Source organism: Lissotriton helveticus, chromosome 5_1, assembly GCF_964261635.1.
Source record: "Lissotriton helveticus chromosome 5_1, aLisHel1.1, whole genome shotgun sequence".
In the NCBI taxonomy this organism is placed as follows: domain Eukaryota; kingdom Metazoa; phylum Chordata; class Amphibia; order Caudata; family Salamandridae; genus Lissotriton; species Lissotriton helveticus.
The window spans coordinates 1,254,617,032-1,254,632,224 of record NC_136065.1 but is presented as its reverse complement, the minus strand read 5'-3'; the positions used below and the strand labels follow the sequence as shown (position 1 = coordinate 1,254,632,224).

The 15,193-nt window shown below is 46.9% G+C and overlaps 1 protein-coding gene across 3 annotated transcripts in view; it reads left to right on the top strand.

Annotated features, from left to right (window-relative positions):
- The window catches only part of LOC144755269 (uncharacterized), a 171,717-nt gene that overhangs the window by 81,327 nt on the left and 75,197 nt on the right, over positions 1-15,193 (top strand). For all 3 annotated transcript variants that reach the window (XM_078644034.1, XM_078644033.1, XM_078644035.1), the window contains one exon: positions 14,369-14,473. In XM_078644034.1, coding sequence (XP_078500160.1) covers positions 14,369-14,473 — 105 coding nt within the window. The remainder of the gene's footprint in view (positions 1-14,368; positions 14,474-15,193) is intronic.

Genomic DNA, 15,193 nt, shown 5'->3' with positions numbered 1-15,193 from the left:
TAGGAGGGTGGAATCATACCTCCTAGTGGGAGAGGTATGATTCCAAGGTGTTTGACACCAAACACAACATATTTTCTTGCAGCCATTTCAAAGTTAGCATTTACCGCAAGGTTATAATGCGGTTAAGAGTATATGGTTGGCTGCATCACAGAACAACCCCGGATAATAGATTCTGAAGGCTGACGAGGGGCCCTGCTCATGCATGGGCACCCTCACGCAAAACCAAGCACCTTGCCTTCAGGATTGATAAGGACTGCCATAGGGGTGACTGATAGGTTTATATGTGCAGAGATATAAGGTAGATATAGGGAACCTACATCTAAGGAAGGGGTGCAAACACCACCCTACACAGGCTGCTGTAGAAGACCTGTTGTGTCATTTTGAGTGGTCTCTCAGGGGTGGCATAATACATGCTGCAGCCCCTGAGAGGCCTCTGGGGTACCTATGCCCTGGGTATATAGGATACCATATACTAGGGACTTATAAGGGTACACCGAAATCAAATCTGTGGTGTACTAAAAGTACATGCAGTCATTTTAGAGAGCAAGCAGCTAGGCTGAGGTCCTGGATAGCAGGGCCCCAGCCAGACTAAAGTCGAAAAACAGTGAACATCAGCAAAAGGTGGGGGTAACTATGAGAAGCCAGTGTTAGTATCAGTAGTTCCCATGGTATTGTGGGATGTCCCTCTGGTCAGATGAGTCGACGGAGTTCATTTTTTACAGTGGTGAAAACAGGCATGGTGAAGGTATTGGTATGTTCAGGAATAAAGAAAGAAAGAGGGTCATCGCAACCATTTTTGAAAAAATATCTTTATTGACATTTTGTTTTAATGAACAAGCATTAACAACCGACTGTTCAAGTGGGTGCCAAATATACCTGAAGATCCATTAAAATTAAATTTCATTTCACATCTTACTGGGCATAAAGTACAACATATTTAGTTCTCTCAGAGTCTCCACCCTTCCCAATCAACACTTCACCCACCCCCTTCCCCCCACTGGTTTCACAGTGGTCTGTCGGAAGGCTTTGCCATTCTATTAAACATCTCTCCCCAAGTTACTAAGCCTTCCACCTCCACTGTCTATGGTTTAAGCTCTGTTCAGTCCTCAGCAAAGGAAGGCGTTACGCGTCTGTAACTTGGACTTCCCCACTCTGGAATGTTCATGGCAGGCTACCAAGGGTTCTAAAAATGAAGTTTTAATTTCCTGATGTATTTTAACATGTGGACCTGAAACACAAGGCAATTGTCTAAATGACACCGCCCATCTGGTAAACTAGCACTACAATCTTTGTTCTACAACAGTGCAATAACCTCCGCCCTGCTGCCAGTGACAAGTCACGTATAATGAATCCATTTATATCGACTATGTACCAAACTTTGGAACAAAGCACTTGGCCATGCATATTTGGGTTTGTAAGTGTGTGGTGTATCATATCATGAAATATGGCTTGTACATTCTACGCAGGCCTGGCACAGCTGAAGAGGTTTCCTATGCTCGTGAGTTTGCATTGAGGTTGTTTGGTTGCCAAAGGAGCCGTCAATTTGGCTCTTAGAATGTAGTAAGTCAGGTGTGTTTGCTGTGTTCGTACAGAAAATTGCCCTTTTGGTATACGTTTTTATAAACGTTATATATTACATTCGGTATGCAACGCTATGATTTTCAAAAACAAAACATGAATCTAGTCTGATACGCATGACTTTTTAGTGACCAACGCCTTTAAGCAATTCCAGATTAGTCAAGAATGCTTTCAGTTAAAGGTGTATATCAAACATACACATCCATTAGTATGTAACGCGCCATCCATTTACATGCAAAGCTTGAAAGTGCACAGCTTTCTGTGTACATAAAACGTGCTCTGCTGAGCTACTAAAGATGGGAGCGGATTTGTTTACACTATATAAACATCCTGCAAGAAGCACAAAGTCTTGAAGTCTGCGGCAAGGGAGATGTCACTTTGCCTTTAATATATGGCTACTTGTTGAAAAGTACCTTTTCAACTAGAGTGAAGTGAATGGGTTTGCTGCCCTGGGATTACAGTGACATTCTTTGAGTGTTTGAAACGAGAGTGTGTGACAGAAGGAGCGGCAGGTGCAGGCTGTGGGCGCAGCAGAATCAGTCTCAAAAGGCGGCGTACATATGTGCATAGCAAGCACACGTGAATAGGAGCCTCGCCTGAGGCGTTCGGGAAGCGTGGGCATGGCGCGCCGCTATGAGAGTTAATGTGGCATATATTACGCGGCTGATTTACTTTAAGCTTGATAATAAAATCACGGCACCGACAGAGTATTTTCTTGTTGCAGAAGACAGTGGTGGTTTCTGTTAAGTGTTAACATAAGAGTGCAGTAATGAAATGAAATGAAATAAAATGAAAAATTGCATTTGTATAGCGCGTAACTGCCCTAGGGCCTCGCAGCGCTTAAAGTCGAGCATTCTGAATCATCGGTCTGGTCACTAGTACTCGGGTGTCACGGGGCGCACTGACCTGCAGAGGAGCTCAGCTTAGCCGCGTTGCAGCCAATAAACGCGAGTGATCGCAAAAACAAACAAAAAAACAAGCATTGGCCGTGAAAGAGACACGGCCATGAAAGTGCAGCCTTGAGACGTGGTAAAAGCTTGCGGGAATGAGAACAAAAAAACAAGGAGGATTAAAAAAACAAGCTCTCGGCATTGCTGTGGCAGGGGCGGGGCGGGAGCGCATTCCTTTGAAGTCTGATGCGAGGCACTGACAAATGGTGGTTTGTGACGTGCCTGGTTTGTGCACGCGCATAGGTCACATGAATTGTGGCTAATCCGCCGTTTTGGCAGACTTTTCGGACCGCTTACTAGAAATCTCGACAAACCAGCATTGCTAAAGCAATGCTTTAGGTCGAGACCTGAAAACATTGGTGAGGGGGATAGGAATATTGTTGAAGAAATAAAAAAATTTGGGCAGTACTATCATTTTAAGAATTGTCCCCCAACCAGCCATGGACAAGGGCAAGTGTAACCATCTCTCAATCTGAGATTCGAGTGTTGTGTTAACTTGACCGTAATTGAGTTGAAGGATCTGGGCGGTGTATATGGATGCCCAGGTATTTGACGGAATCAGTGCACCATTCCAAAGGAAATTCGCATTCCCAGGGGGTCGTGCTGGAGGTAAGTGGGAAGATCAATGACTTATGCTAGTTTATACCAAGGCCGGAGAAAAGGCCAAACCGGAGTATTTCCCTGATGAGGGGCTCCAAGTTTACCCGGGGGTCTCTAACGTAAAGAATGGTGCCATCCGCGTATAGGGAAACTAGGAGGGGGCCAGTGTTAAAGTGTAAGCTCCTTTGCAGATGTCTTTCCTGAAAGTGCCTTATCAGAGGATCCATGGGCAATATAAATAATAAGGGAGAGAGGGGCCAGCCCTGTTGTGTGCCGCGTGAAAGAGAGAAAGGACGAGATAAAGTTAAGTTTATGCGTAGCCGAGCTGTGGGGCCACTGTACAGCAGGGCAGTGGTAGCCATGAATCCAATCGACATGCCCATGCAGCACATAACTGAGAGGAAGAAGGGCCATTCTAAATAATCGAAGGCCTTCGCGGTATCTAATAAAACCGCTGCTGCCGGGACTGCGGGATCGATTCTATGAAGGACAGAGAAAAAAGTTCTAAGATTTAAAGAAGTGGATCGGTGGGGAACAAACCCTGATTGCGCTGGGGAATTGATGAATTCCGTCAGCGTGAAAGGCGATTGGCCACTATTTTGGCTAATATTTTATAGTCCAGGTTTAAGAGGGACCGGGGCCATACACGAACCACACGACATTGGGTCTTTTCCAGGTTTGGGGAGAAGGATCACGACCGCCTCTCTGAGCGTAGTGGGAAGCATCTGTTTTTCGAAGGTCTCTGCATATACCTCAATCAATTGTGGGGCCAGTAAATCTGTATAAGTTTTATAAAAGTCCCCGGTGAAGCCGTCAAGGCTGGGGGCTGAGGAGCAGCGAAGGGTAGCAGTCGCACCACGGACCTTGGATTCAGTTATTGGTTTTGGGAGGAAGTCTTGCATATCTTTTTCCAGATAAACTAAAGCTATTTCCAGCAAATACGCCTCCTGAGCCGAAAGGTCGCTTCCCGTTTAGTGGAGTACAAAGCAGTGAAGTAATCTAAGAATTCCTCACTGATTTCTGGAGTGGAGGTGAGGGTCTGGTCGGAAGTGGAGTGTATCTCAGTGATGCATGCTTTGCTGTAGGGAGGCTTTAACATCTGCGCCAGTACCCTGCCCAGCTCTTGCCCTCCCCGCACTGTATTGCTGCTCAGTATTTACCCAAGAAAGGGATCTCACAGTCCGTCGCATTGCGGTATTCGATCAATAGAGCCAACCGCCGGCCTGATGCGTCTGGGGTCAAGGAGTGCAGTGTGGCATCGTCTAGGGCAGCAAGTTCCCATTCAATACAGGAAATGGTGGTGCGTAGGCTTTTTATGTTTGGCTATGCACACTCCCCATATGTATGCCTTAAGGCCCTCCCACAGGACCGCATGGGAGTCAACTGACCCAGTGTTTATGGCGAAATAATCTTCAATTGCTTCGCGCACCTCTTCTATAAACAATTGATCAAGGAGCGCTCGGCTAAAGAAGCGCCATTGGCATTCATACCCCTCTGGGCTAGGAATTTTCAGATAGAGCTGAACCGGCGAGTGATCCGAGTAAGTTCTAGGGAGCGGCTCAAGAATCTGGAACCAATTGGAGATAGCCGGGGACACTAGCCAATAATCTATTCTTGTCCTGGTGTTGTGTTGCCCAGTGTAATGTGTGTAGTCAGTGTGGGTGAGGTGGCGCTGGTGCCAGATGTCAATTAGGGAAAGTTGGTCACATAGGACTGTGAGAGCGCAGTTTAGTGTCTGGGGTGGAGGCCGTGCTATCTAGTGTGGAGTTGAGGAGTAGATTAAAATCCCCCAGATCAGGAATTGGCAGGGGTCGAGTTTTAGCAGCTGCGCCTGTAATGCATGGTAAATTCAGGTGAATCAGTGTTCGGAGCGTAGACACATTCCACCGCCACTTTACGTCCCATGAGTGATCCCGTCACAAGAACGTATCTGCCTTCCTTGTCGCTGATAACGGGACCTAGGCTGAAGGGGACTCGTTTGTGAATGAAAATGGCCACACCTCTACCATAATTACTGTAGTTGGTGAAATTGTGTGCCCCGCCTGTCTGCGAAGCGAAGTGGGTCTGCCTGGGATAAGTGTGTTTCCTGTATATGAGCCACATCTACGTTGCGTCTAATGAGATAGTGGAGCACATGCCTCCTTTTACTGTTGTCATTAAGGCCCCTAATGTTCCAGGTCATAAGGGATAAGCCTGAAGGACCATCTACATTACCCAGCTGCGCCATTGTAGGTGTATCTCGCACATTTCATGGAAAAAACAACGATGAAAACAATCAGATTGCTACAACAAGCATTCCTGTATCCAAATGAGAACCTCTAAGCCTTCATGCTACAGTTACTAAAACCCCAAAAAGATATATACAACTACCAAGAAAGAAACCAAAGGTGTACACCATGGGGGGCGGCAACGCCACACCAGTTAAGCAGACATTGAAACCATACTGATGAACTGGACTTAGATAGTCCAATTTTAGAATGCCATTGAACAGTATCTAACAAGGTGCATCTGTCAGCCTGTGCCCGCGCTGGAGAACAATTCCATGCTGGCGTTGGAGCCGCTACCCATGGGCGAAGTCCTGGCTCCGTCTCCTCCGTGGCGACTGTTGTTCTGCTTGAGGGTGCGACAAAACTCCTGTGCTTCATTCAAGGCGTCGAAGATGCGTGTTCTGCCGTTGACGTCGACTTTCAGTCTCACAGGATAGAGCATGCCGGATCGCATGCCCTGGTTTCTGAGGGTGGCCTTAACCCCTTTGAACTTGCGGCGGGCCTTTTGTATCATAAGAATAAAATCTGGGTATAGCGCAATTTTAGAGCCCTGCCAGTCAGTGTCTCCCTTTTCTCTGGCAAGGTGCAGAGCAGTGTACTGGTCTCGGAAGTTCATTATGCGGGCAATGATGGGCCGCGGGGGAAGGCCTGGGTTCGGCCGTGGGCTCAGTGAACGAGGAACCTGCTGCACCACAAACCAGGTGTGAAGGACTCCCTTCCGTACATGTCCACCAGCAGAGTCTCGGCGAAGAGATCCAATCGGCCTGTCGACGTTGTCTCTGGTACCCCAAGGATGCGAATGTTATTGCGCCGACTGCGCACCTCGAGGTCCTCGTTCTTCATAACAACGTCTTTGAGGATGCGCTCCATTCGTTCAAGCCGCTTCAGAGATTGCGCTGTTCCGTCTTCGATGTCAGAAATCCTTGCTTCTGCCACATCCAAACACCGATCATGTGATTGGATTTTGGCCCCTGTTGAACTTGGCCCTTTTGGCAGGTTCACCACTAAACGTGTTTTGCCTTTTTAATGTGACCTGATATTAGTTGTTTTTGGCCTCTGCGCACTTTAGCAGTGTGTCCCAGTGTAAAGTGCGTGCGCACTCTGAGTGTGTGTGGTGAGATTGGCCTGCCCTCCCATAGGAATGCCTGGGGGATATGTGTGGCCATGGTACTTCCTGGTATGGGAGGAGTGCAGGGGCAAGTTTCTTATGTGCGAACTTGTGAGAATAAATGCTGCGCAATGGTGTGCACAGATTTATTGTGACTGGTGGAGAAGTGGCACTTTTAGAAGTTGGCATGTCTGTGTGCTGTGTGTCTGCCTGCCTGATGTGGAGTGCATGTCTGGCTTGTGATTGACAGGGGCTGGATGGTGTGCTTGCCTCCAGGAAACAGAATGAGTCTGCCCAGTGGTGAATAGGGAGATCTACATGTAGATGGGAGGGAGGAGTTGCACCTGGGACCTGAATAGAGCTGTATCTTCCCTCCACAATGCTGGCTCCGCCCCCTGTGGTGCGTCTGAGCACCTAGCCCCCACCTGACAATGCAGAGAGGAGCTGAGCACAACAAAGTGCTCCAAAGCTCCCCCAAACCAGTTGCATCTGGTTTTTCCCTAAGCCCTGTGCTGTGTCACCAAGGAAAAATATATATAAAAGAAGGGGCTGTGACCCCATGAAGGTGTTCCTCTGTTTTGCCTGATGTGAGGGGGGCCTGCTGCTTCTGGGCGCCAGGAGGAGCCGCTACTTGGGATAGCCGTCAGCCTCCCTGCTGGAGGGCCCTGTGTGTCTCCAGCTCATCAGATGTAACTTCTCTTTCTCTTGGCATAGTCCACGCCTCTTTGACAGTAATCCTGGGAGTCAAACTTTACTCCATTGTTTAGACTGTCGACTGGCAGTAGGGTCTGCACCGTCTCTCCCCATCTATCCAGGGTAGCCCCCGAATGCTGTTCATGTTATCAAATAAGTGACTCTTGCCATGTTCGAGTTCTTCATGGCGTGCCGGGAACACCAAGATATATTGGAGTCCTATCTTCCTTTGCTTTGTTTTCACCTCCATGTAGGTTTTCCAGCGTGCTTGCACCATTATGGTGTAGTCTGTGTAGGTAGACATAACATGGTATCTAGATAAGCAGAATGCACCTTTGAGAACCATCAGAATACACTTGCGATCTTTGCGGTTCAGGATTCAAGCAATCAAAGCTCTTAGAGGGCTCCAGGCCGAGGCATTGGCACTAGAGCCCTTTCGGCAAAACCAAACAAAAGGTTCTTCAGGTGCATGTGTACTCCATGGCATATGCTCACCAGGTCATTGTACCGAGTCTTACCTCCTGGCCTTTGTAACACTGCCCTCCATCATCCAGACTCAGGAGACAACGTGCCACCTTCAAATGCAAAGTTCATAAAGCATATCCCCTATCTGTAGGGATAGTTTCCTTGCTGTCCTGCGAACTGGGCCCCCCTACCCGCCCAGTGTCTCCGGTTCATAAGATGTAACTTTGCTTTCTCTGCAGAGACTCCCCAGTGTTGGACACCCATTTTCCTCATCCTAAGAGCCCTCTTATAGGATGCCAGCCACTTGTCAATAGCAACACTCTCCCCTACTTAGGAAGGATACCCTTGGGCAATCTGTGATCAAAGTCATCTCCCGCAAATACATGCATGTCTTTGTTGCTGCCACTGTTCTTTTGGGACTTCAAGCCCAGCTTAACCCTTCTCTCCTCAAGGGCCAGTCTTCATTCCCCCAATTCCAGGAGGCTAACTTGGCCCTCAAGGTTCTTTGCCCCCTTTCAGAGGTAGTGTTCCTTTCATTATCCGATGAGGATGGGTTCCTTCAGATGGTGGGTGGCCAGACTGTCATTTTCCCCTTCATCCTTCTCCTTGATGACTCCTCTGTCATCATCATCTTCCCCACTGTCAGGAAAGTTTTTAGGTCTTGCCTATGCAGCGCGCAAGCGCTGATTTGGAGTGACCTTTTGGAATCACTCCGGACTTTTATCGGAAACTCGTGCATGTACTGTACTGTTTCCAATGAGCACTCGTGCATGTACGGCGTTTACCTTGCGGGAGCGAGCAGCGGCGCAATCTGTAGGCAATTATCGTGCCCGCGCTTTGAAAACAGATGGCGCCGCTGCTCGCTCCCGCAAGGTAAACGCCGCATGTGCTTGTGAGAACTCGCTCTCAACGTCAATCACTCCCAAGACTCAAGTAAAGGAGGAAGCGTGGTGTCTCGTTGCGCTGTTGGTTGTGTGTTTCTCGTCTCGGCATCCTGTGATTGGCCCTGACGCTCACACAGTCCTCCCTAGCCCGGCCTTGGTCTGAGGAGGTTTAGTTGGTTGTGACCTCTGACCCTCCCTCTCCCACCCCCTGTGCCCTACTCTCCGGCTGCTAGCAGCGCTGGTGACAGCTGTCCCCCACTGCGCACAGCTTCATTAAGATGGCATTTCTTTGTGCTCCCGCCCCTCCCCCGCTCTAATTAAACCTGCTGGCTCTGCCTGGCAGAGGATGGCTACAACCCGATCCAGGCCTGCCTTCTAGGTGGGCCTCTGTGCCTTCCTGGCCTGGAAGCCCTGCCCAGTGCGGCTGATAGAAGCCCGACCCTCACAGCGCAGCGATGCCCGCACTGCCCTCCCATCTCCCCTCTCACCCCCAGCGATGCCCGCAGTGCCCTCCCACCTCCCTCCCTCCCATACCCAAACGGGCCCCTTGGCACTCCTGACGTCTGCATCGCACTGCCACCTCCCTCTCCCCTCCAACGATCACCGCAGTGCCCTCCCACCTCACTCCCGCATGGGCCCTTTAGCACTCCGGACGCCCTCAGCTACCTGTCACCTCCCTCTCACCTCCAGCGATACATGCAGTGCCCTCCCATCTCCCTTCCACCCCCAGCGATGCCTGCAGTGCCCTCACAACTCACTGCCGCATGGGCCCTTTGGCACTCCTGAGGCCTGCAGCTCCCTGTCACCTCCTTCTCACCTCCAGCGATGCACGCAGTGCCCTTCCATCTCCCTCCTGCAAGCAAACTGGCCCTTTTGCACCCCTGACGCCCGTAGCTCCCTGTCACCCCCCTCCGACCTCCAGCAATGACCGCAGTGCCCTCCCACCTCCCTCCCACACGCAAACGGGCCCTTTGGCACTCCTGACACCCGCATCGCACTGCCACCTCCCGTTCCCCTCCAGCGATCACCACAGTGCCCTCCCACCTCACTCCCACATGGGCTCTTTGGCACTCCTGACGCCCGCAGCTTCCTGTCACCTCCCTCTCACCTCCAGCGATGCACGCAGTACCCTCCCATCTCCCTCCCACCCCAGCGATGCCTGCCGTGCCCTCCCACCTCACTCCTGCACGGGCCCTTTGGCACTCCTGACGCCTGCAGCTCCCTGTTACCTTCCTCTCACCTCCATCGATGCACGGAGTGTCCTCCCATCTCCCTCCTGCAAGCAAACTGGCCCTTTTGCACTCCTGACGTCCGCAGCTCCCTGTCACCTCCCTCCCGCCTGCAGCAATGACCGCATTGCCCTCCCACCACTCTCCCGCACGGGCCCTTTGGCACTCCTGATGCCCACAGCTCCCCATCACCTCCCTCACACCTCCAGCGACACCCCTAGTGCCCACACATCACCCGGCAGCATCACAGCAAGGTAGGCCGAGGGTGAGGAGGTTTGTGGAGGGCTGGGGCACAGGCTGTGGAAAAGGGCAGACTTCCTATGACGTCACTCCCACTGAGTTAGAAGCTAGGCTCCTGCCTTTTACCAATACTAGTATAACATGCTTTAAGTGAGTTGAAAAACTGGGGGGTCTCTCAAAGGGAGTGGCCGATATAATTAGGCCGTGGCATAAAACACCTACGCTACAACTCTGTGCTTAGCATAGTGAGCCGCTAGACTACTATTTGGTTGCTTCTGCCATTGCACCCAGATCTATAATACAACAAATAACATCTATAACACTTATAAGGTCCCAAAGGCGAGACCTATTGGCTTTGCCAATGCTTGTTTCTTTATGTAACAGTGTACGGGCTTGGCGAACGTCTTCCCAAGCCCGGAGGGCTTTCTCTAGGTCCTCTTTCTTAGTTGAAGATTTCACCCTGTTCTTCCTGTCTTTGCACAGTAACTTCATTTCATTGAATTTCCGGGTGGGCATAGTGACCAAGTCCATATTTCCTAGCCCTTTTTGCGCCTTGTAAGGACTTTTCAACTTAAACAAACTTTTCAGAAGTTCTCAAAACGTTCTTTAAAGCTTGCAAACTCTTGGAGTCAGTATTAAGGAGACTCCTGAACTTGGCATCTTGGTTGAAAATTACAAGATCTTCCTTGTAGGTGCCGACTTGGTGGATTTTTTAGCGATCTCAAATTTATTAACTGCATTGCACTGCTAGCCACAAGTTCTGGATCCCACCGCTGCCACCAGTGTGAGGTAATGCAGTTTATTATAGGATGTGGTTGTGCAACCTCAGAGTATAATAAACTCACTAATCAGCCAGGCTTGTTTGTAAAACGCAACCCTGTGTAGCTGGCTTTGAACAGTCCGGCTTTAACAGAAGAACAAGTGCCAAACATTTAGAAGTACCAGCAAAATTGAACGAAAACCCAGACAAGGGAAATCAACATCAATGTATAAATATCATCTTATTTTTCTGAATTTTTAGACACTAAAGAAAACAAAATCCACCTGAGGGTTCTGGAGATATGAATTTTTAAGTAAATCGTAGCTCACTGCTTTTCACTCAAAAAACAATACTGTCAGGTGGTTAGCAGTTACTTAAAAAACTGTTTATAAAATTGTGCTTGACCACTCCGTCCTGATTTGGGCGACCAACTCCAGCAGGGAGCAAAGTCTCAGGTTGGACAGTAAAACAAGCACCTTGACTCTACTGTTATTAATTTCAAATCTGCTACCAAACTCTCAGAATCACAAAATCATATCAGCACCAAACATGTTCTCTGCCCTTGCCAATCCTGCTCTATACAAAAAAGCAGCATAACAACTATAACCGTTCAGGTGATCGTAAAAGTTCTTACCATTCTTGTTCGATGCATGGTCTGTTAGTGACATTTACCAATAAGCCCTCCAGCATGAGTTGTCAGAGGAAGTGACCATCGTTGGTCTATTGATACTTACCAGTTTGCCCTTCGGGATGAGTTATCAGGCGAAGTGACAAAAGTGCTCTTATTTCTTTCTAGTGGTGAGACCATCATTTGTACACATTGGATTCTCCAGATTTCCTCTCCTACCCGTTGCTGCAGACCTGTTTACTTAGAGATGCTGAGTGTGTGGGTATCTGTGCTGAAAATCATGATTCAACATTTGCTGAAGTGAAATAGCTATCTTAATTGATCTCCTCAAGTGATGACAGCAGTGTTCATTCTTTGGCAACAAACTTAATTTTATCTATTTCACATTCAAGAAAATAGGAGATGCTTCTTGGATCTGTACATTTTCCCCTTGTATCAGATGGTTAGGTTTTCCATCCAAACTTTCTTACAGCTTTCTTGAGTCTTGTAGTTTCCCTTGTAGGGGGAGGGTCCACTGTACTCCATGGAATGCGTAACTTTGCTCCATGCCCCTCTAAAAAGCCTTTACAAGCAGCAGAATGTCTTATGGTGGGAGCAACAACATATGGGGCTGTATCATGATGGACTGCGCTAGCACATCGCAGAGCCGAGCTCCTGTGTTTATGTGCTTGCAGTACTTTGGCTGCATTACATTTAACCTGATATTTATCAGAGATACATTTTGGTTTTCAAATAGTACAGCTCGGAAACAGTGTTTATGTGCCACTTAAACAGGAAAATATTGGGTTAAAATAATCCAGTGTTCACAATTTAGGTTCATAAAAACAAGCGCTCAGCTCTGTGATCAACCAGTACTGCCATTCATGATATGGTCCCTGATTGCATCTGCCACCTCTTTTGCCTCTACACTGGCTACTGTTTGAGGAACACACCAAGTTCAAGATTTGCTGTCTCAATAAATCTCAAATATCAATCTTATGTTTTTTTTTGTTTTTTTTCAGGGATTACAAGTTCACCACTGTATCGCCTAGTCGTCCTTAAAGATAATATGTAAACTCTTAAACTAATAGTGCACCTGTGCTGTCACCAGAGCCTTGAACATTCCACCTGACCTCACTTGGCTTGCTTGCAGCCTTCTTGCATTCAAAAAGAGAAAAAAATGAGTAATCCACCCTAGCCAAATATTGAAGGATAGGAGACTGCTCAGGGTGCTATTCCTGCTTCTCCCTTTCCCTAACACTTTGGAAGTTAATCATATGTATAATACAAAGGAACTACTGATTCTTATATAAAGGCAAAGTGAGCTATCAGTCTGGTTTTGGACCGGGTTGTGGGACAGAATCAGCTTTGGTCATTGTGTGTAATGACCTGCTTACTTTTGTAGACTCAGATTCCCAGTCTATTGTATTGTATTGTAGAATGTATGTAGTACTTCTGAATTTAAATGAGTGTCTGAAGTATTCGAGCTGCATTGGGTTCCCGATATCTTTTCTCTAGTGAATGTTTACAGGGTGTTGATCATAATTTAGCCTTTATGAAAGGTGTTGGGTATGGTTTGTGTTGATCAGAGATGCTTTCAATCTCGGTATAGTGAATTGGTAGCTGTGCATAAGCATTAGGCGCTGTATAGCGTCAGAAAAGAAACAGTGTTGCAGACCAGTAAAACCTAGTATGTTCTCCATTTAGTCCACCCGGAGCCAAGGAGCAGTGACTCTTAGGAGATGCAGCTTCAAATTACTGAAGTATAAAATATATGGATTCCTCGGAGGAGCGATTAGAGTCCAATCCACACAACAATTCTCTGCAGATCTGGCCAGGTGTCGATTTGAGGGGAATGCATAGCACAACAGACTCACTCTCCGCTGATTGCCTCCAACTATAGGCAATGTCCCCTGCATTGGATGACCAATTACAATAACTTTTCTACTTGGTAGGAGAGGAGACCGCTACTGATGGTGATAGTGGTTTGCTCAAGCTGTCCAAAAACTTCAGCACTTTTCAATGTATTATTCGGCCGAATCAGCTAAAGATGAAAGGTGTGTTAGGGGATGAATGAATGAGAACAAAACCGGGAAGCTCTGCATCGCTAAAAGGGTCGGTTCTTCATGGCATTTCTCAGGGATTCCCTTTGTCGCCTCCCTTGTTTTACATTTGTCATGATTCTGCCCCAGAGCCATGATATCAGCATCTGCAGCATACCCTGGCTGGTTTGGAACAAACCAATGTGGAGGTGTTGTAATTTACTTTGGATGAATGTTAACTGCAAGAGGTCAGGTGAGCAAATTCCCAGATGAGATTGCACTGCACGCGAGTTTTAACACACAAAACGCAATAAAAGCTTGAAATCCTCAGTACAATACTGCTGTTGAATCATAGAGAAAAGTATGTGCTGCTAGTTGGTATTTCTGACAAATTTTTAATGTTATACCAAAATATTTTATGCTGTGCAGCTTGGAAGCTAATGCATGTCCATAAGGAAAGCAATTGTCTTGTTGCTAGGCTAAGAAAATCTTCACTTCAAGGTGTAAACAGACTACATTTTAATGTTTAATGCAAGAGTGACATGTTAGAGTTTGTGTCTTAGATTTCAGTTCCTTTATGGTTTCAGTTGTCAGTATTTGGAGGAAGATTTCATATGTTCCATGCTATTAAGCTGTCCATGCACAGATATGTACAGAAAGGTGTTGATACTCGTTCTTACTACCACACTAAGACATAAGCTGTCTCTTCAACTATGCTATTAAACAACATTGTTGTAGTTTTAGAAAAGAATAACGTTTTTTTAACCTGCTGTGTCTGTTTTTTTATGCTTGTTGCCTCTTTATTTTAATCCATTTAGCTGATATTCAATTACAAATGCAGATAAGCAATATATTGTATTATTGCATTTTGTAAGGAAAATAAATCTACAGATGGTCCTGCCGTTTACAACTTTTGTGATCAGTTAAATCTTTAATTAATTGCAGAGCATGAGTCTTCTGAACCCATTGTCTCGATCGTCATCAAAGAAGAGAGAGACACTGAGTATATTGGCCAGGATGAGACCATGGAACACATTAGTGATCCTAGAGGTGAGTAGTCAAATGATGTAAGTTGTAGTTTTCCAAGTGTATTCTTACTCCCCTACACATACTTCTTGGGATTGCTCACCATGCCAAAAATCCACAAGATATATTAAAAAGGTGCAAGTGAATATTTTACCTTGTTTCCCTACACACCTGAAATATTGGGGTGATTTGAACAACATTCCCAGCGTGTTTGCACACTTACTGCAACTTTTTTCAGGACCAGAGTTAGTTATGCAAGTATGGTGAGAAAAGTTGTAACTGGATTTTCCCGACAATCCCACTGGTTACCCCACTGAAATACATAGTTTCTATTGCTCTACTGGTCTGTAAGTTCCACTTTGGCAGTAGTAAATTATAGCTATTAGTGCTAAGTGATTTAGTTGTTTGGAACCTTATTATCTATCTCTGTCCTATATGTTTTAGCAAATATCTTGCAGCACTCATGTATAGGAAGCAATGCTGAGCCTACTGCTGAGACGTAGAAAACAAAATACTGCTGCTGTTTCCTAGTAATGACCACAGTGGAGATAACACTGGTGTTGAGATGAGATGAGAAGACATGATTGGGTTTGATACAGCTTCCAGTGTCATAGCTATCAAGGTTTCAAATTGCTTATGTGTGACACTCATAATGTCAGTATAATTATGAGTGCCATTCATCGACTATGAGAGACACTTTTTTTTGGAGCAAAATCAAGCAATGAAGACGAGGGAAAAGAATTA